This window comes from Carlito syrichta, unplaced genomic scaffold (genome assembly GCF_000164805.1).
Source record: "Carlito syrichta isolate Samal-C Ts95f unplaced genomic scaffold, Tarsius_syrichta-2.0.1 Scaffold142856, whole genome shotgun sequence".
Lineage (NCBI taxonomy): Eukaryota > Metazoa > Chordata > Mammalia > Primates > Tarsiidae > Carlito > Carlito syrichta.
In genome coordinates this window covers 162,943-183,820 of record NW_007086952.1, presented here as the reverse complement: position 1 = coordinate 183,820, position 20,878 = coordinate 162,943, and the positions used below count along the sequence as shown (strand labels likewise).

General features: G+C 42.7%; 1 protein-coding gene across 2 annotated transcripts; it reads left to right on the top strand.

The window, feature by feature from the left end:
- Nucleotides 1–24: 24 nt before the first annotated feature.
- CTSK (cathepsin K) lies at nt 25–16,013 on the top strand. Of its 2 annotated transcripts, none has more exons than XM_008049963.2 (8): nt 25–123; nt 4,700–4,820; nt 5,857–5,979; nt 6,065–6,220; nt 7,516–7,734; nt 11,846–12,011; nt 12,321–12,426; nt 15,337–16,013. In XM_008049963.2, the coding sequence occupies exons 1-8, from the start codon at nt 44–46 to the stop codon at nt 15,434–15,436; spliced, it is 1,071 nt and encodes a 356-aa protein (XP_008048154.1). In that variant the 5' UTR covers nt 25–43; the 3' UTR covers nt 15,437–16,013. The 2 variants fall into 2 exon arrangements, with proteins under 2 accessions (XP_008048154.1, XP_008048155.1); XM_008049964.1 differs by lacking the exon at nt 25–123 and adding an exon at nt 3,017–3,236.
- Nucleotides 16,014–20,878: the final 4,865 nt, after the last annotated feature.

Sequence of the window (20,878 nt, the reverse complement as noted above, 5' to 3'; positions counted from 1 at the left end):
GCAAGTTAGAAGAACCTGACATCCACTATTTGCTTTGGATACTATGGCTTGTTTTTGGAAAGAAGTTCTGAGTAGAGTGGAGGAGAGGAGAAGCGTCCTCATATTTGAGGACCATGAAACATGGTAGGTATATATGAGGCTTTAGGAAGTGAGCATAGGCTCTTTCTGCTGCCTGTGAGCAATTGCTCTGGAAAGAAACATGAGTAAGTGAGAGAGTGTGAGTGAGTGAGTGAGTGTGAGAGAGTGTGTGTGTGTGTGTGTGTGTGTGTGTGTACTTGGGCACGTGTGTGTGCACGTGCTTCTGTATTTCTTTTTTTTCTCCCTGTTAGGGAGTTATGCAAACTTTGTCCCAGATTTTATCTTTGTCTTTCTGTGTGCTTTTCAAAGAGTCCTAAGGAGTTAAACCTTCCAGGTATTTTCCACTTAGCATTGCAGCCAAAGAGTATTTAAATAAATGTCTTTGCTGCACTTACATCTATGCCCAGCCAGTATACAGTTGTAAAACAAATATATAAAGTCTTCTGTTGCTGTGGTTGGTCTCTCATCGAACATGTTCAGTGATAAAGCTGGATTACTCCTGCTTGTGGTGCTCTTACCTTACCTGGAAGATCTGCAAACATTACCGAAACAGGCTGGCAAGATAAACACTTCCAGAAACCCCAGAGTTGGCCATAAGGATAATGCTGCATCTTTCTGTCAGAAGCACATATGATGTGTGTTCTGTAGAGGTTATTTCTGCATGGAAACTCAACTTCTTGGATTAGTCCCAGTGAAAATTCTCACTGTTGGAGTGTAAACCAAATACAAAGCCTTCTTGCAAAGTAGCCTCTTTCATCCCATCTTCAAAATATCCAATCTAGCAAGAAACCGAGATTTGGGTCTCTACTGGGCCTGCAGTTCTTTCCTCTTTGCTCCCTCTCCAATCTTGAGATTGGGTTTTGCTTTAGAGTACAAGTATAATAACTCCATGTGATAGGTGGGCCCTGACGCCCATCCCAAACAGGGTCACTTGGTAATCAGCTATAGCCATATAAATGTGGATACAGGTTACTATGCTCACTTTTTAACCTTCCTCAGGTAACAATCGTGTATCAACTTTTTTTTAAGAGATGAGGTTTCGCCAAGTTGCCCAGGCTGGTCTTGAACCCGTGGGCTCTGGCAGTCCTCTCACCTCGGCCTCCCAAAGTGCTGGGATTATAGGTGTGAGCCCCCACACCTGACCAGCTTTTTAAAAAAATTGACTCTGGCCAGTAACTAAGCACCAGACTGAATTAATGAGAAGATATAGTAAATGTAGTCATAGGGGACTGAGGAGCAGATGGCCTTGGAGAGGCTGAAGGAATGTCAGTGACTGGGTTTCCCTCCCTCTTGTCTCCAGTCTGGTACCAGGTAGTGGAGTGAAAAAGGAGACAGTTTATTTTTTTATTCTATGTGCACACATACAGTAAATATACATATATATTTATATCACAATTTATGAAACCAAAAAGTTGAGTTTCCAGTGGAATTCTTGTTTTTTAATAATCGACTGTTTTTAAATGTGATCAGGATTATAATATTGTACAGTTATTATAGGGCTTTTGGGAAAGGGGAGGATAGGGAGAAGATGCTCTGGGGGGGGTTGTTTCTGCTTTTCCTTCAGGGTTTTATTTTTGATTGTTTTGTTTTCTTCTTGGCCATTTCTGTATTGCTGGCATCTGTGCTAAGCCTTACAGTGGCAAAAATGATGACATGTAGCAAAGATTTTAAAACAAAATATTTTTTCCTTTTGTAAAATTTCTTGTGTTGTGTGATCTTGATTGCGGCTTTATCATTCCCTTTTCAGCTTATAAACAACACCCAAAACTAGAGGAATCCATAGCTTGAGCTCCAAACATACAAACATAAGGCACATGAGTCTTTAATTAGGAATCAGAAATCATAGGGCTCTGATCACTCTGCAGCCTTCCGCCTTGCTTGCCCTCCTGATCCTGACACATTCTGATTAAAAGCAGAGACATTCTGACCACAAGGTGGGGGATGGGGGATGGGGTTGCCCAGGTCCTTGGGAGAAAGGGGAAGAGTTTGAACTTGAAACCACTAGGGCACATCTGGATGCTTTCCCCCAGTATATCCTCTTCTGTATTAAAAATACTTAGGTCTGGGGAAATTTAAACTGTTCAGGACTAGACCCGGTTTCCCTCCAAGATCTTAAAATCCAGAGGCATAAGGTTCTTGAAGGTTTATGTGTGGAGTATAGCTAGAAACTGAATTTAGATCCTATGTATTACCCTTTCTATTCCAAGGAACTGCTTTTCCTCTTTCTCCACATCTGTTTATGGAAGAAAATGGAGTTTGGGGGGTGTGGTTTGAGGACTGAGCTAGACTCTTATGATCTATCACATGCCTGGATGTTAGGGAAACATTTGGAGACACTCATGTGATGACCTACATTGGGGATTTTAATAATTGAGACAGATGTTCATCAGGCATCCCATCATCTGAGAGTTTTAGCAGCAGAGTCACATGTGAGTCCATCAGAACATATGGCATTGATTCGAGTGCTGTCAAAGATAACCAGGATTGCTGGTTTGAATTACTTTTAGAATCAATTTCTTCTGAATTTTATGGGTATATCCTCCCTCAACAAAACCACGTTGGGCTGGGAAAGCAGTTTTCCTGCCTTAATTGATAACTTTCAGCCAACAAACTTAGAAAATGCAATTTTGGACCCGACGCCTTTCTTACATTGCTCTTTTCTAGTCTTTTGTATTTATTCATCCCAGAGGTGAGGGACAGACACAGATTTGAAAATAAGTTTCCGTGTGGAGGAGGTAGGTCATAACAGGAAAAGGGTAGGAAAAGATGTCATCTCCCAATGTTACAATAAAGGACACTGAAGAAGGATGGGGGAGATCAGAGCTTTACTTCCCAAAAGAGAAGGCAAACCCCTACTTGAGTATATATTGAGGTCTTTTTTGTCTGCCACCGACAGTCATGTGAGATTTAAACTAGCAACTCTCCACCCTGGCATATGTGCTGCACACAAAAACAGAAACACTGTGCAAATCCACAGCCCCCTTCCTTCCTAGCCCCCCTTCTCTCAGCATTTCTATCCCCGCCTCCTCTTATCCAAATTTTCCAGTCGACCACTGGAGCCAACTTCCGCAATCTTGATGGAATAAATCTAGCACCCCTAGTTGTCCGCCCACACTTTCCTGCCGAAACGAGGCCAGACAACAGATTTCCACCAGCAGGTAACATTTTCAACTTTCTAGGTCTTTCAGCTTTTCGTTCCTTTTGATGATCTATTTTAGGAGTATTAGGGATATAATAACTCGGGGATCAAAATAAACTTTGTAGGCTCTGGGGATAAATAGATGCCTGGTCATTTCCTGGCCAAATAAGATTTTCCTGGAAATATTTTGGGTTTCTTGCATGATTTGTATATATACATACAAGGTTCTTAGTAAAAGCAAAGTATATAGGGAACCTTTACCCATTCCCCAAGAGTGGCTGCTGAGGGATTTCTGCTTTGGCCAAAAAGGACCAAAAGAGTTAACTAGTGAGAGGAGGAGCAGTACAGGGAGGTGGTAGCTCAGGGCTTCCTATTTTCTGAGACATCTCAAAGCCCTTAACACTCCAGCCCTTAAATGCCCTACTAGACATTTTGCCAGTTTGCAAATATTACAGAGAAATGGACTATAACGTCAGAAACTGCAAGCTACGTGACTTGAAATAGGCTGCAATTGCTCTTAAAGTAGTGAACTTAAAATTAAGCAAGCCAATGCAAAAGATGAGCAAAGATAAAGTAAACTCCTGAAAAGCTATGAGTTGTAATAATTGTAGAACCTTGCTTTTCCGTCTTACATTCTTCTAACAAGACTTGTTTCTGAGGCTTTTTGTCTTGTGCAGCAGCCACAGAGGTTTTTTTGTTGGGAAAAAAACCCCATAGCATCTGGTTAGGATTAGGGAAGTTTCCTGCATAAGGAGGGAGGAGAAAGAGAAGGAAAAAATGCATAAGAAGAGTGAGGAGATATTAAATGTCTCTTAGAAAACAGGAAAAACTAAACTTTTTCTTGTCCTTTTCCGACAAGATCTGGGAAAGTACCAGAATATAGGCAAGGAAAAGAAGAATGCCTTGAAGAAACGATTAGTAAGCAAGACTTAACTAGAAATCTCTTTTGTATTCTGCAACCCCACTCCCAACTTGCTCTTAGTGTGTCCATTGCCAAGCCTGGGGACACCAGAGGAGATGGGCCCTGAGCCATTCTGATTGTCCAGTTTCTACCCCATTTCTGGTTGTCTGTGCAAGTACGTGTGTGTAAGTGTTGGCTCCCTAGGTCAATGTGCTTGGAACCAGATGGGCCAGCACCCTATCCAAACACAGGTTCCTCCTAACTATCACTGATTGTTTGTTCATAGGAAAATCACCCTCCATTCTCTGTCCACCTTCCTCTTAGAGCACAGTTTTCCTCTGCCTCAGGGTCCCAGGGGTACTAAACTTCAAGATCATGAATCCCTTAGGATTATTGTGTGTGCATGCACTTTTCTGGTGAGGGGAACTATACTTTTATTAGTTTCTCAAGGGAGTCTATGACTACTGAAAGGTTAAGAGCTACCTGTCTAGGAACATGGCTCCAGCTATTTTCCTCATCCCAAGTCAGGCACTGAGCCCTCTGTCAGTGGAAGAGCCTCCCCTAATTATACCCTTCCCCAGGATGTGGGCGCTCAAGATTCTGCTGATACCCATGGTGAGCTTTGCTCTGTACCCTGAGGAGATACTGGACACCCAGTGGGAGCTGTGGAAGAAGACCCACATGAAGCAATACAATAGCAAGGTGCCTGGGAACTGGGGGAGCGTGGCAGAAGGCCAAGACCTGAGTCCTCCAGATCTAGCTTCCAAATTTCCTTCTTCAGTCCAAAGACTATTCCAAACAAACTTGTCCCTGTTCCCAAACATACCGTCTTTATTATTCCTAGGCCTCAACTTGCCCTCTAAGTTGTATCCCTCCTTTGCTTTATAACTGACTTACATCTCTTTTTTGGGAAGGCTTCTCAGAATAATGCCATTAATCTATGAGCAATTTTTCTATAGATCTCTCCAGTTTTGCAGTCTATTATTTGTATTTGTTTACATATTTCTTTTGGCATTTTTTTGTTTTGCTTTTTGTGGGGTTTTTTGTTCGTTTTCGAGTTGGAGTCTCACTCTGTCACCCAGGCTGGAGTGCAGTGGCACACTCGAGGCCACCCCAGCTTTGATATGCTGGGCTCCGGCAATCCTTCTGCATCAGCCTTCCAAGAAGTTGGAAGTACAGGTGAGTGCCACCACGCCTGGCTAATTTTTTTATTTATTGTAGAGACGAGGTCTCGCCAAGTTGCCCAGGCTGGTCTCGAACCCACAGGCTCAGCCAATCCACTCGCCTCGGCCTCCCAAAGTGCTGGGATTATAGGCTGAGCCACCAAGCCTGGCCTACTGTTTTTGTTTTGAGTCGGAATCTTTGTTGCCCAGCTGGAGTGCAGTGGCATGAGGTGTTCATGGCCACCTCAGCCCCAACCTGTTGGGCTCAGGCAATCCTTCTGCCTCAGCCTTCCAAATAGATGGAACTATAGGCATGCGCCACCACACCCAGGTAATTTTTTAATTTATTGTAGAGATGAAATCTCGCAATCCTCTCACCTCTGCCTCCCAAAGTGCTGGGATTACAGGCGTGAACCACTGCACCTGGCCTTGGCATGTTCTTAATAATCCTGTGGTTAGTTCCCCAACTACACTGAAAAATGATTGTGAGTTTCACCTTTTCTCCTAAAAACCTCCACAGTGCTACATATGTAACTGCACAAAGTCTATACAAGTACTGACTGTGCTCTGTTTAGGTGGATGAAATCTCTCGGCGTTTAATTTGGGAAAAAAACCTGAAGTATATTTCCATCCATAACCTTGAGGCCTCTCTTGGTGTCCATACATATGAACTGGCCATGAACCACTTGGGAGACATGGTGAGTTGAGCCTCAGCTTCTGGACCACCTACTCTATTTGCTTTTGTTCTCTGCTGATGCCTGGCCTCCCTCTTCTTTGTCTCAGACCAGTGACGAGGTGGTTCAGAAGATGACTGGACTCAAAGTATCCCCCTCTCACTCCCACAGTAATGACACCCTCTATATCCCAGACTGGGAAGGTAGAGCCCCAGACTCTATCGACTATCGAAAGAAAGGATATGTTACTCCTGTCAAAAACCAGGTACTCTCCTTTCTTCTGGGTTTGCATGTCATCTGGCCATGACCTATTCCTTTTTCTGCTTCTTTATTCTTAAGGTAGCAGGGTACCAGCAAGAGGGGGCAAGGAATGAAGGTACATCTTCATCCTCCCATGCTAAAAAAAAAAATGGAGCTTATTCTGTTATTTAACTCACCAGTTTTTGTACATTTAGGTTGTTTCTGGTTTTCTTTATTCAAATGTATTGTGGTAAGCACTCGTGCATATTTTTGAGCAATGTACAAATATTTATGCAAAATGAGTCATAACTTTAGAATTGCTAGGTCACAGAGAATACTTTCCAAAAGAGTTTTTTCAAGCTTAACATTCTCACTAGCATGAGAATGCCAGTTTTCCCCACAATCTTAACTCAGGATTGTATCAGCAAGATGAACAACTGATTTGACATTTATTCAACAAACACGTTTCCTCCCCAAAACCTATCCAGTACAGTGCCAGCCATTACAGATTCAAGATGACTAAGACATAACCTATGTATACTCAGGAAATCCTCAATCTTAAAATGTCCTCAATAATAGCCAACACTTTTTGAGATTTTATTATGTGTTAGGAACTTCTAGCTCTTTATGTGTGTTAAACCTTTCAATCTTTGTAACAATCCCATTAAGTATATTATTATTTAGATTTTTTTTTTTTTTAGTTGGAGTCTCACTCTGTCGCCCAAGCTGGAATGCAGTGGCATGCTAACAGCCACCCCAGCGTTGACCTGTTGGGCTCCTGTGATCCTTTCGCCTAAGCCTTCCAAGTAGCTGAAACTACAGGCACGCGCTACCATACTAGCTAATTTTTTGATGTATTGTAGAGATGAGGTCTCACCAAGTTGCCCAGGCTGTTCTCTAACCTGTGGGGTCAGGCAATCCTCTCACCTTGGCCTCCCAAAGTGCTGGGATTACAGGCTTGAGCCACCACGCCTGGCCATTATCTACATTTTACAGATAAGGAAACTGAGGCACAGAAGTTTAGTAACTTACCCAAGGTCATGTAAGTAGTGGGTGGCAAAGCCAGGGTTAGAACCCAGAAGAACTGCCTCCAAACCATTGCTTTGCTCTGCTCTGCTTCCCTGCAGCTACTGGTACAAATGCTAGTAAGCAACAGTTATCAATAGCAATAGACCAATGCAACACATGTGAAATGAAGCGGGGAAGGAAAACTTCACAACAAAGGCAGCATTTTTGATGAAATGTAGAGGACACATGGCAGATAGAAGATACAAAAAGTGTGAACAGCAATGATGCATAACTTTTCTGTATGCCTCTCAGGGTCAGTGTGGTTCCTGTTGGGCTTTTAGCTCTGTGGGTGCCCTGGAGGGCCAACTCAAGAAGAAAACTGGCAAACTCTTAAATCTGAGTCCCCAGAACCTGGTGGATTGTGTGTCTGAGAATGATGGCTGTGGAGGGGGCTACATGACCAATGCCTTCCAATATGTGCAGAAAAATCGAGGTATTGACTCTGAAGATGCCTACCCATACGTGGGACAGGTGAGGTCGCTCCACACAGCTGTACAACTCCGTCAACTCCTCTCTCCTCAGCATACTCTTGTGTACTGGAAACAACCCCAGAACACCTGCTTTCTGTTACCCTATCCTGCTTTCTTGATGGAAAAATTTCCCATAAAAGACCAAGAAGATTCCCACAATCTCAGTGAACGCAGGAGCCGAGACTACCATTGCTCATATTTATTGCTCTGCCCTAGAGAGGAAAGAGGATGGGTTACCCCAGAGACCTCTGAGCAGATCTCCATCACCCACTCCTCAGCTCCCCAGTCCCACCATGACCTCACAGATCCACCAAGCTAATTTTTAGAAATCATATGGCCTTATTTTGTATGCTCTCAGAGTGGGTTTTGGAAACATTTAAGCAAATTATGTAAGTTGATATGCTAACATGTATAAAGTGAGAGGAAAAAAAAGTCATTTCATATTGTAATTTTAGAGATAAAGCATTAACTCACTTTCTCCTATATGATACTTGATTAACAGGAAGGAGACCTTATCTAAAACAGGTTTTATATACATGGGGCTGGGGCTGATAGGTAATATAAAATGGGGCCTTTGCAACAGAAGCCTTTGGAGCAGGAATAGCAAGTTTGAGAATAAAAATGATGGCCACTATGTGCTAGACCATGCATATAGTGCATTTTCTCCCTTAATCTTTGTAGCAGCCCTGTAAGGTGGACTTATCTTCATTTCATAGGTGAGGAGATGAACACTTAAGGAGATAAAACGGCATACTCAAATTCACACCACTAGTATGTAGCAACAACAAGATTTTTCTGCCAGGTTTATGTATTTTATGCAAATACTCCTAGGCATGCCTCCCATGCTCATGTGTAAGACTTTCTTAGTAGAATATAATGCCTTTGAAAAGAATGGTCTTAGAGTATATGTATCTTCAACTTCCCTACATAAAGTCAAATTGTTTACCAGTGTATTTGGAAAAATTCATAGTCCCAACTGCAGTGTATTAGAAACCCCATTGATTCACATCTTTTTTTTTTTTTTTTTGAGCTGGAGTCTCACTCTGTCGCCCAGACTGGAGTGCAGTGGCCGCTCCCGACCACCGCAGCCTCGACCTGCTGGGCTCCGGCGATTGGTCCGCCTAAGCCTTCCAAGTAGCCGGAATTACAGGCGCGCGCTACCACGCCCGGCTAATTTTGTTGATTTTTATTGTAGAGATGAGGACTCACCAAGTTGCCCAGGTGGGTCTCGAACCCACGGGCTCAGGCCATCCGCTCACCTCAGCCTCCCAAGGCGCGGGATTACAGGCTGAGCCACCGAGCCCGGCTGATTCACATCTTTATCAGTATGTTTATCTATTTGCATGTCTTCTTCAATGAATTGACTGTTATTATCTTTTGCCCGTTTTTAATTGGGTTGTTTTTACTCTTACTGGTGTTTAGGAATTTTAAAAGGATATTTGAGAACTAATACTATGCATTTTGTAAGTTGAGGTTTCTCTTTTCATTCTCTTTATGATGTCTTTCAATCTAGAAAAGTTCTTAATTTTAATATAGTAAATTTGGGCCGGGCTCGGTGGCTCAGCCTGTAATCCCAGCACTTTGGGAGGCCGATGTGTGTGGACTGCCTGAGCCCGTGGGTTTGTGACCCACCTGGGCAACTTGGCGAGACCTCATCTCTACAACAAATCAAAAATTAGCCAGGCGTGGTAGCGCGCACCTGTAGTTCCAGCTACTTGGAAGGCTGAAGCGGAAGGATCGCCGGAGTCCAGCAGGTGGAGGCTGCGGTGGCCGGGAGCGGCCATTGCACTCCAGTCTGGGTGACAGAGTGAGACTCCAACTCAAAAAAAAAAAAAAAAATAGTAAATTTGTTTTTTTGTAACTTATGCTTTTAAAAATACAATAGTAAAGAGTTTTTATTCATTCATGAATGGAGGGAGGTAAGGAAAAATAAAATTTAAAAAAGAAGAGATCTGATAGGGCAGCAACCAGATAAGAATGTTATAAAGGGACAGTACTGTAAATTTATTCCAGTCCTAATGCAAATTATTCTGACTTTTTTTTTTGAGTTGGAGTCTCACTGTTGCCTAGGCTGTAGTGCAGTAGCATGCTCATGGCCACTGCTGCCTCGACCTGCTAGGCTCAGGCAATCCTTCTGCTTCAACTTTCCAAGTAGCTGGAACTACAGGTGTACGCAGCCACACCCAGCTAATTTTTTGATTTATTGTAGAGACAAGGTCTCACCAAGTTGTCCAGGCTGGTTTTGAATCCCTGAGCTCAGGCAGTCCTCTCGCCTCCACCTCCCAAAGTGCTGGGATTATAGGTGTGATACACTGCACCCAGCAGACTTTTTAAAGGAGTTAATTACATGACATCCATCTGAGTCCATTTCCAAGATATTCTGTTTTACTAGTAGATCTGTGTGGTTTTTGGCACCAAGGAGCATCAGGGATTTGGATCACATGACAGAGCACAAAGAGATCAGAGAAATTATTAAGGCAATAAACCACTGTAATCTTAGAATATCATGTCAAGTGCTGCCAATTTGTTAATATGTAGATAATGTTAAATAATGTTTTGGGTTTTTTTTTGAGTTGGAGTCTCATTCTGTCACCCAGACTGGAGTGCAGTGGCCGCTCCTGGCCACCGCAGCCTCGACCTGCTGGGCTCCAATGTTCCTTCCACCTCAGCCTTCCGAGTAGCTGGAATTACAGGCGTGCGCTACCACGCCCAGCTGATTTTTTGATTTATTGTAGAGATGAGGTCTTGCTGCCTAGGCGGGTCTTGAACCCGCGGGCTCAGGCAATCCACTCACCTCAGCCTCCCAAAGGCGCGGGATTACAGGCTGAGCCATCGAACCCGGCTTTTTTTTTTTTTTATATAGCTGGGATCTCACTATGTTGCCCAGGCTGAAGCACAGTGGCTATTCATAGGTGCAGTCATATCACACTACAGCCATGAACTCCTGGGCTCAAGAGATTCTGCCTCAGCCTCCTGAGTAATAAATAGATGTAATAATAAATAAATGAATAAATGAATAATCACAAATAATAATGTAATAATAAATAGTAAATAGTAGTAATAAATGCATCTTACAGATGCAGTTTTAGGGTTCTGAAGGGCAAGTTTGCAGGAAAATGTCACAAAAGAATGTACCACCTTTACGTGGGATGCCTTGAGATTCCATAGTTGTGGCTTTCCAAAAAAGACACTGCTAGTTAAACTTGCAAAACGCAGCGTTGGAAAGTCAGAGGCTAAATTGCTAAGTTCTGTCATCTATTTTCGTATTATGTTACGTGCTTTTATATTCTGTCTGTGTTGAGAGCACAAGGGCTCAGACCAAACGCCCCTGATACAGGTGCAGAGCACCCAGGTCCTCCCTCTAGCTGGGCCGTGGCCTTGGCCTCAGTCTCTTACCCATACAGCACCTGGTGCCTTCCTGTCCTCCGAGGTTTGCACATACTACATGGCCAGAAGGTGATTTGTGCTTTTAAAAAGGAAAAAAAAAATCTTATTCAGAAATCTTTTTTTTTTCTTGAGTTATAGAGTCTCACTATGTCACTCAGGCTGGAGTGTAATAGCACACTCATGGCCAATACAGCTGCAACATGCTGGACGCAGGTGATCCTTCTGCTTCAGCCTTCCAAGTAGCTGGAACTACAGGTGTGTGCCACCATGCCTGGCTAATTTTTTTTTATCGATTGTAGAGATGAGCTCTTGTCAAGTTGCCCAGGCTGGTCTCAAACTTGTGAGCTCAGTCGTCTCACCTTGGCCTCCCAAAGTGCTGGGATTATAGGCGTGAGCCACTGGGCCCAGCCTTGAAATCTTTCTCTACCCTGAGATAATAAAAATATTGTCTCCTTTTAAAATTTTATAGTTTTTTCTCCACATTTATGTCTTTAAACCACCTGTGGTTGATTTTTATTTATGGTAGAAGGTAGGAGTTCACACTTCCCATTCTTTTTTATAGTTATCTCAAATAGTGAGGAGGAACAGACCCTCTCTAGAGACTCTAGTCTGTTATAGCCCCTGTTAGTTCACTGACATTACTCAAAACACTGGTTAAGTTTCTCACTTACCAACTCATTGCCTGTTGCTTTGTCCTAGTCATATTACAACCTTGTTTCTTGCAGGATGAAAGTTGTATGTACAACCCAACAGGCAAGGCAGCTAAATGCAGAGGGTACAGAGAGATCCCTGAGGGGAACGAGAAAGCCCTGAAGAGGGCAGTGGCCCGGGTAGGGCCCATCTCTGTGGCCATTGATGCAAGTCTGACCTCCTTCCAATTTTATAGCAGAGGTAAGGAGCTACTCCTATAGATTAGGAATAGTTTTTATTCCTTTTATTATTAATTTTATTCCTCTTATTAATAATCTTTTACGATATGGGCTAAGTGGCTTCTGGAAGGATCCTGAGCATTTTTAGTATTTAAGTTTTCATATTCAGATTGAGTCTGCCAGAGAGAAACTAACACTGCTGCAGCACAGAGCATCTCTGTTGTAAACCCTCCTGAGGGGGACGGAATTCTACAGAGCCTCCTAGACTAGGCGGCCCCATGGGGTGTCCCTGGGATTGCAGAGAGCCTCACCTTGATAGTTTGTTTCCTAGGTGTGTACTACGATGAAAGCTGCAATAGTGATAATCTGAACCATGCGGTTTTGGCAGTGGGATATGGAATCCAGAAGGGAAAGAAGCACTGGATAATTAAAAACAGGTAACAATGGGATCACGACTTTTGTCCCTCAATCACCTCATAACTCTCAACCTCACCTCCAGCTCCCCCAGGTTCCTTCTTTCTCCCAAATCATGAGAAAATTGTCTCAGGTTTCTCATTCTATCTTCCCAGTCCCAGGCTCTTAATTCCGAGTCTGACATTTAACCGCCAGACACTAATTCTCAAGTACTTCATGTATGTGTGAGGTAGCTGCTCCATGCGTCAGGTGCTGAGTCCCAAACACAAGCAAATGAGCAGATGTCTGCCTTTAGTGATCTCACAGTCCGATAAGAAGACAGACCGCACCAGCCATGAGATAAAGTGGCACCAAGAACCAGCAGGAGCTTTGGAATTACTGTGTATTTTACTTTCTTCTGTCTCTCATGTGATTAGTTTCTTAGGGAGGTTTGTATTATCAGTCTTTATATAAGCAGTAGGGAAATAATGGAAAGTTTTAATATTCTCTTGTGTAGTTTTTTGCCCTTCAGGGTACACTTAGGATAATATATAAGAACTTACCAGGCAGGATGTGGTGGTTCATGCCTGTAATCTCAGCACTTTGGGAGGGTGAGGCGAGAGGATTGTCTAAGCCCAGAGGTTCAAGACCAGCCCGGGCAATTTGGTTTGACCGCGTCTCTACAATAAATCAAAAAATTAGCCAGGCATGGTGTTGTGCGCCTGGAGTTCCAGGTACTTGGAAGGCTGAGGCAGAAGGAGCACCTGAGCCCTGCAGGTCAAGGCTACAGTAGCCATGATTGTGCTACTGCACTCCAGCCTGGGCGACAGAGTGAGACTCCGACTCAAAAAAACAAAACCAAACAAAAACAAAAAGCCAGGCACAGTGGCTCATGCCTGTAATCCCAGCACTTTGGGAGGCTGAGATGAGAGAATTGCCTGAGCCCACGGGTTTGAGATCAGCCTGGGCAACATGGCAAGACCTCGTCTCTACAATAAGTCAAAAAAATTAGCTAGGCGTGGTGGCACCCGCCTATGGTTCCAGCTACTTGAAAGGCTGAAGTGAATGGATTGCCTGAGTCCAGCAGGTTAAGGCTGCAGTGGCTGTGAGGGTGCCACTGCCCTCCAGCTTGAGCAACAGAGTGAGACCTTGACTCAAAAAAAACAAAAAAAAACAAAACCCAAAACTTACCACCAAAGATTGTGAACTCTGTGAAGAGAAACAATATTTAGAAATAAGGTATGCACAAAAACAACAAAAATTAGTGTTTTCTTTCCTGTTATTGGAAACAAAACTCCAGGGTCTTCTGCTTCCCATCTTTCTTTAGCCCCTTGTGATTTTGTTGGGGGCACATGTATGAGAATTACACTCCCTTCCTGTTTGGTCACCACAAATCTTGAGGCAACACTGATTAAATTTGCTCTCCTTAGCGCCCCCCCCCCCCAAAGAACAGGAATCCTAGACTCTGGGGAGTTCACAGATTAATGCAGTGGTGTAACCAAGTAGGGCTGCTGCTTGGAAGGCTGGCAGGATGGAATGTGAGGCTAGGGGGTTGCTTCAAACCTGAAGCAATTTTGGTATCACAGTCCTAGTGCAGAGTGAACCTGAGCGCCTTTCTGAGTCTCCTGCAGCTTCTTTCCTGTGTCGTCCCTTTCTTGACTCTCAGCCCCAAGCACTTGCCCTGTCCTTTCTTGATCAGGAACCAAGAGTGGAGATAGCATCCAAGAGAGCTGGGAGGAAGAAAAGACATACCCAGGCAGGATCAAAACACTGGAGGCATAGAGAAGGGGAGGGCAGGGGGAGGGTCTAGGCTTTAAGTAAAATGTATTGGATAATTGGAGAAGTTGCTGGTTGGAGAAGAGGACAGAAAACTCATGAAAACAAGTTAGGAAGACATACAGACCTATCTTCTCTCTTCTCTCCCCTCTTTCTCTTTGTCTCTCCTGTCTTCTAGTCTCTCCACTCGTTTCCTTAGTGATCTCATCCACTCTCATAGTTCCATTCCTCTCTCCTATGGGGTTTACCCTCAAATCAAGATCACCAACTCTTGCCTTTTCTTATGTACTAGATTCACATTTTCAATATTAATCTTATGGAACATTATGCAGCCATAAAGAAAGACAAACATATGGATGTTGCAGCAACTTGGATGGATTTGGAGTCGGTCATACTCAGTGATCTATCACAGAAACCAAGAACAGAGTATCATATGTTCTCACTCATAAGCGGACCTTGAACAATTATAATACTATAAGAAAGGGAGTGGCAGTAGTGGGAAACTGTCAGGGGAGGGGGATGAGACTGGCAGTTGAGGGAAACTGCTAGGGGAGGGAGTGGCATATCTCATCAACAAGGGTACCTGCATAATCAGCGTTTGTATACCTAACCCTGAATTGTACCCCACATCTTTATAATTAAAAAAAAGATTAATCTTCCCCACATACAGCTCTGATACCACTCCCCCACTCAGAAAACTTCACTGGCTCCTCCTCTATGAAGGGTCACAGAGTAAAAGTCAAACTCTTTAGCCTTGCAGTAGATAATTCAACCTGACCTCTGTCTACCTTTCCAGACATATCTCCCATTACACTCTGTCAGGTATACTATTTTTCAGCCATATGACTCTTACACAGGTCCCAAGTGTTCCTGTCTCTCTTAATTTCACACCCCTCCACTGGCATCCCCTTCTTACAGGTCAAAATTCTACCCAGTCTTTTGGCTCAGCCCTAATGCCAGCTCTGACATCAAGCATTTTTTGATCCTGTTGATCAGAAGCAGTCTCTGAGACCTATGTTATTATCCTCTCCACTCTTGACTTTAAACTCTTTAAAAATAAAAACTGTCTTACTCATTTTTGTATGCCATCAGTACCTAGAACAATGCATAATAATAATAATTTATTAATGAGTAAATAAGCCAAGGGTACTAAGTACTTTTCTTGATTGGTCTTACAGCTGGGGAGAAAACTGGGGAAACAAAGGCTATATCCTCATGGCTCGGAATAAGAACAACGCCTGTGGCATTGCCAATCTGGCCAGCTTCCCCAAGATGTGATTCCAGCCAGCCACGCCCATCCTGCTCTTCCATTCCATCTATGATGGTGCAGTGCGATGATGTGCTTTGGAAGGGAGTTGGTGTACCATTCTTGAAGCAGATGTGATGACACTGAGATTGTTCAGTATCCCCAATTGTTTGTGCTTCAGGTGATCCCTACTACTTCACTCCTCCTCGCCCAAGGCCTTTTTCATTGTGGCCACAGCAGGAATTTCCCTGACAGGTGTGTACTGTTAGGCCAAGAGATGTGACCACAGCCTGCCCATGACTGTGCTGTCCTGGGCTGGTGCTGTGCAGGTAGAGACTAGAGATTTTCACGTAGGTTAGATTCTCATTTGTTGGGACTTGTTAGCTTTTACTACCCTAGAGGACTAGGGTGACCTGACTTCTCAGCTTCCAATTCCCTTCTTCTACATCCTCAAGGTAGAACTTTCTATGTTTTCCACTCCATAAGTGGTAACTTTGGTAAAAGTTTACATGATATAAGAAATGTGTTTTCTTTTTCCCTTCTTTGCATTTTTGAAATAAAGTATTTATCTCTTATCTACAATTTAATAAATAGCATTCAGTTCATATTTATTTTGTGTTGAATACTGTGTTAGGTGCTGGAAACAGAAAGATGAATAAAACATGTTCTCTGTACCTGATGTGCTTATAGCCTGCTTGGAGAGACTCACAAGCAATTCATCCCAGTTTATGTATTTGTTCATTTCTTCAACCAATATTTATTGAGTGCTTACTCTGTACTAAGAACTGTATTAAGTTTCTGGGATTAAGCAGACATAGGAGATCTCAATATTTAATTACTGCCTGTAGGGGACCAGATTAAGTGACATGTTAACCTGGGTCTTGAAAAATATTTTAAGATTCCTTCTGAGGTTGTACAGCCTAAACTTTTTTTTTTTTTTTTTTTTGAGTTGGAGTCTCACTCTGTCACCCAGACTGGAGTTCAGTGGCCGGGACCTGCTGGGCTCCGGCGATCCTTCTGCCTCAGCCTTCCAAGTAGCTGGAACTACAGTCGCGTGCTACCGTGCCCAGCTAATTTTTGATTTATTGTAGAGATGAGGTCTCGCCAAGTTGCCCATGTGGGTCTCAAACCCACAGGCTCAGGCAATCCACTCACCTCAACCTCCCAAAGCGTGGGATTACAGGCTGAGCCACCGAGTCCGGTTCAGCCTAAACTTTTAATTTTTTTATTTTAAAGATGCTCCAATCTTTTTCTTATAGTATCACAGTATTATAGACTCTAAGTTCATCGAGGTTGCTGTGAAGTTCATGATTTTGTCCCTCTTTATGGCTGTGTAATATTCCATTGTGTACATGTACCACATTTTTTTAATCCAGTCCTCTTTTGACGGGCAACACGGTTGGTTCCATGTTCTTGCTATTGTGAACACTGCTGCAATAAACATACATATCTTTTTCATAGAGTGATTTGAGTTCCTCTGCAACCTAAACTTCCGCTGTCACCAAAAGAAGAAATTGAAATTCTTTGCTAATAGTTTCCAACCAATATTCATTCTAAAATAATTTATCTGGCTAGGAATAAATCAGCACAATTTATTTTGTTGTTTTTTGCAAAATGTTTATTAACTACCTGTTATTACCAATAGAAAGAGTTCACATTTATTGAATGTGTACCATGTGTCAGGCGCTCTATTGCATCCTATGCAAAAATGATTTATATTTATGTATTTATTGTGTGGTAAACAATGTAGGAAGATGAAAAAAATTAGTAAGGCATGTCCCTGACTTCAAGAGGCAGATATAAACAGTAATACCAACTGTAATTAAATAAATACTAATTATGCAAGTTTAGGAATGAGACATAAATCCATTAATGAGTTGGAAATTCCTTTACCTGAATTTTTCCTAAATATTCTTGCTCTTTAATTTTATCTATATATAAACTTATTAATACAATTCTTAGTACAGAGTAAGCACTAAATAAATATTGGTCAAAGGAATGAACAGTATCCCAACTGGGATAAATTGCTTGTAAGTCACCTAGGCTGGAGTGCAGTGGCATGCTCACAGTCACTGCAGCCTTGACCTGCTGGGTTCAGGTGATCCTTTTGCCTCAGCCTTCCAAGTAGCTGAAACTACAGGCATGTGCCACCACGCCTGACTAATTGTTTGATTTGTTGTAGAGATGAGGTCTCGCCAAGTTGCCCAGGCTGATCTCAAGCCTCCACCTCCCAAAGTGCTGAGATTCCAGGTGTGAGCTACTGCGCTTGGCTCATTAATCCTTAATAGGATTTTAGAAGAGGCTTTATCGAGAGCAGTGCTTGGAAAGATCTTAGTGGGCAGAGAAGAGTGGTGAGGAGGTTCTGGGTTAACAAGGCACAGAGCTGTGTGGGTGAATAGTGACGGCCAGGGTGGCTCACGGGTAGAGCGCAAAGGCATACATGGTAGGTAGAGCTGAGGTAAGAAAATGGGTTGGAAGTGAGTCCTGTAGGACCTTGGTGCCCACTGTGTCCCAAGCAGTTCATACTTTATTTTATAGACACGTTGGCATTTAGAGGCATCAAATATTTTTGAAAAGGAGAAAGACATGAGCAGATCTATATTAGCAATATTCCTCTGGCGGCGGTGTAAAGAGCAAAGAAGATGAAGAACAAATGGAGATACAGGAGACTGGAGAAAAGCCAAAGTTGGGGAGGTGCCGCAGGTGCGCTCCTGCTTCTCAAAGGAAGAACACATCACAGAAGAATGACTTCGGAACTTTTGTGAAGCTTGAGTGTGAATTTGCCAGTCAGGGAAGGTAGGATACAGCATTCTACGGTCAACGAGTAGCATATTCAAGCACATGGGCATGGGAGAGCTTGCACATTCAGTAATCTGCAGATGTTGTTGAGCTGTGAGAGGACTGAAGACAAGCTAGGGGGATGTCTGACTCCGCACTAGGCAAGTCTACACGGAGTTCTGTTACTTTGATCTGGGATTTTTTCCTTCTGCCTAAAGAACATCCTTTAGTATTTTCTTTTGGGTCAATATGTGGATATTCATACATATTTCTCATTCTAAATGTATATGGGTTTATTTCTCAATTTTCAATATCTATACTTTGCCAATATCATGCATTTAATTAGTGGAGCTTTATAATGTGTTTGAATATCTAGTCGTGTCAGTCCTCCCATCGTTCCTTTCCTTGTCCAGAATTTTTCCTAAATATTCTTGGTCTTTGATTTTATCTATATGATTTTAGAATCAGGTCGTCAAATGACTAAAAATCCTGCTGGTATTTTTATTTGGATCACATTAAGTTTATATACTGATTTAGGGAAAACTGACCTCTTTGTACTACAGAGTCTTCCTATCTAAGAATGGAAGATCTTTTATGTTTTTTGAGTGGTCTTTCATGCCCTTATAGATCTTGCTCATTTTTTGCTAAGCATTTTTATGGAAGTTTGCCTTTTATTATTACTATTTCTAAATTAAAATGGGGTCTTTTCCAATATATGTTCTAATTGAATATATTTGTATATTTGAAAAGTGTGATTTCTATTATATTAGTTTTGTATTCAGCTAACTTGTCTTGAATTCTGTTTTTGCCTATAAGTTTTTCAGTTGATTCTCTTGGATTTTTTTTTTAGTATGTAAGTGTATGATCCACAGAGGTAAATTTTACCTCTTTCTTTCCTCTAAATTATTTCTTGTCTATTTGCATTGCTTTCTCTAAAATGATGCTTAATAACAGAGGTAATAGATACCAATCTAGAAACATGATTATATCCATAGATGCATGATAACTCTACTGCAAAGATGTACATAATTTATTTAATTAGTTTCCAATAAATGCTGTTTCCAATGTTCTCAGTCACAAATAATATTGTAATGAATGATTCATATTTTGACACAAAGGTATTTAAAAATGATCCATCATTCTTTTAATTTTTTTTTTTTTTTTTGAGTCGGAGTCTCACTCTGTCACCTAGGCTGGAGTGCAGTAGCACACTCATGGCCAGCGCAGCCTCAACCTGCTGGGCTCAGGTGATCCTTCCGCCTCAGCCTTCCAAGTAGCTGGAACTACAGGCACATGCCACCACGCCTGGCTAATTGTTTTTGATTTATTGTAGAGATGAGGTCTTGCCAATTTGCACAGGCTGGTCTCGTCCCGCAGGCACAGGCAGTCCTCTTACCTCAGCCTCCCAAAGTGCTGGGACTCCAGGCATGAGCCACTGTGCCTGGCCTAATTTTTTTCTTTCATAATAACAATATTAGCTTAGCGCGTGCCTGTAGTTCCGGCTACTCAGAAGGCTGAGGCGGAAGGATCGCCGGAGCCCAGCAGGTCGAGGCTGAGGTGGCCGGGAGCGGCCACTGCACTCCAGTCTGGGCGACGGAGTGAGACTCCAACTCAAAAAACAAACAAACAAACAAACAAAAAACCCCAAAACAAAAACAAAAACAAAATTAGCTAATATTTATTGAGCTTTACTGTGCAGTCCACTCCATGTTAAGTGCTTCATACTTAGTACCTTAATCATCCCAATTTTATAAATGTTAAATAGCTTGCCCAGGGTAAACTAGCTCAGGAGTGGCTGAACCAGGACTTAGACTTGGCCTTTTTTGTTTTTTCTATCTTCTTTCCTAAAGTTTATTATTATTATTTTTAATATTACCTTGTGGAACATTTCAGTCATATACAAACAGAAAGAGTAGTACAGAAGCTCTATCCTTCATCCAGCTTTAATAATTATTAATACTTTGCCAATCTTGTTTCATCTATCCTTCCCTATTTAAAAATTATTTTAAAGCAAATCTCAGATATCATTTCATTCATAATTACTTAATTACACATCTCTAAGGAACTTTTCTTTTTTTATTTTTTGAGTTGGAGTCTCACTCTGTCACCCAGGCTGGAGTGCAGTGGCACACTCACGGCCATGACAGTGTCGACCTGCTGGGTTTTCTGGGAATCCTTCCACCTCAGCCTTCCAAATAGCTGGAACTACAGGTCCACATTACCATGCCTGACTTTTTTTTTTTTTTTTTTGAGTTGGAGTCTCACTCTGTCACCCAGACTGGAGGACAGTGGCCGCTCCCGGCCACCGCAGCCTCGACCTGCTGGGCTCTGGCGATCCTTCCGCCTCAGCCTTCCAAGTAGCCAGAATTACAGGCGCGCGCTACCACGCCCGGCTGATTTTTTGATTTATTGTAGAGATGAGGACTCGCTGCCCAGGCGGGTCTCGAACCCGCGGGCTCAGGCAATCCACTCACCTCAGCCTCCCAAAGGCGCAGGATTACAGGCTGAGCCACCGAGCCTGGCTTCCTGACTTCTTTTTGATTTATTGTAGAGATGAGGTCTTGTCAAGTTGCCCAGGTTGGTCTTGAACCCACGGGATCAAGCAATCCACTCGCCTCAGCCTCCCAAAATGCTGGGATTATAGGCTGAGCCACTGAGCCCGGTTTCTAAAGAACTTTTAAAAACATAACCACACC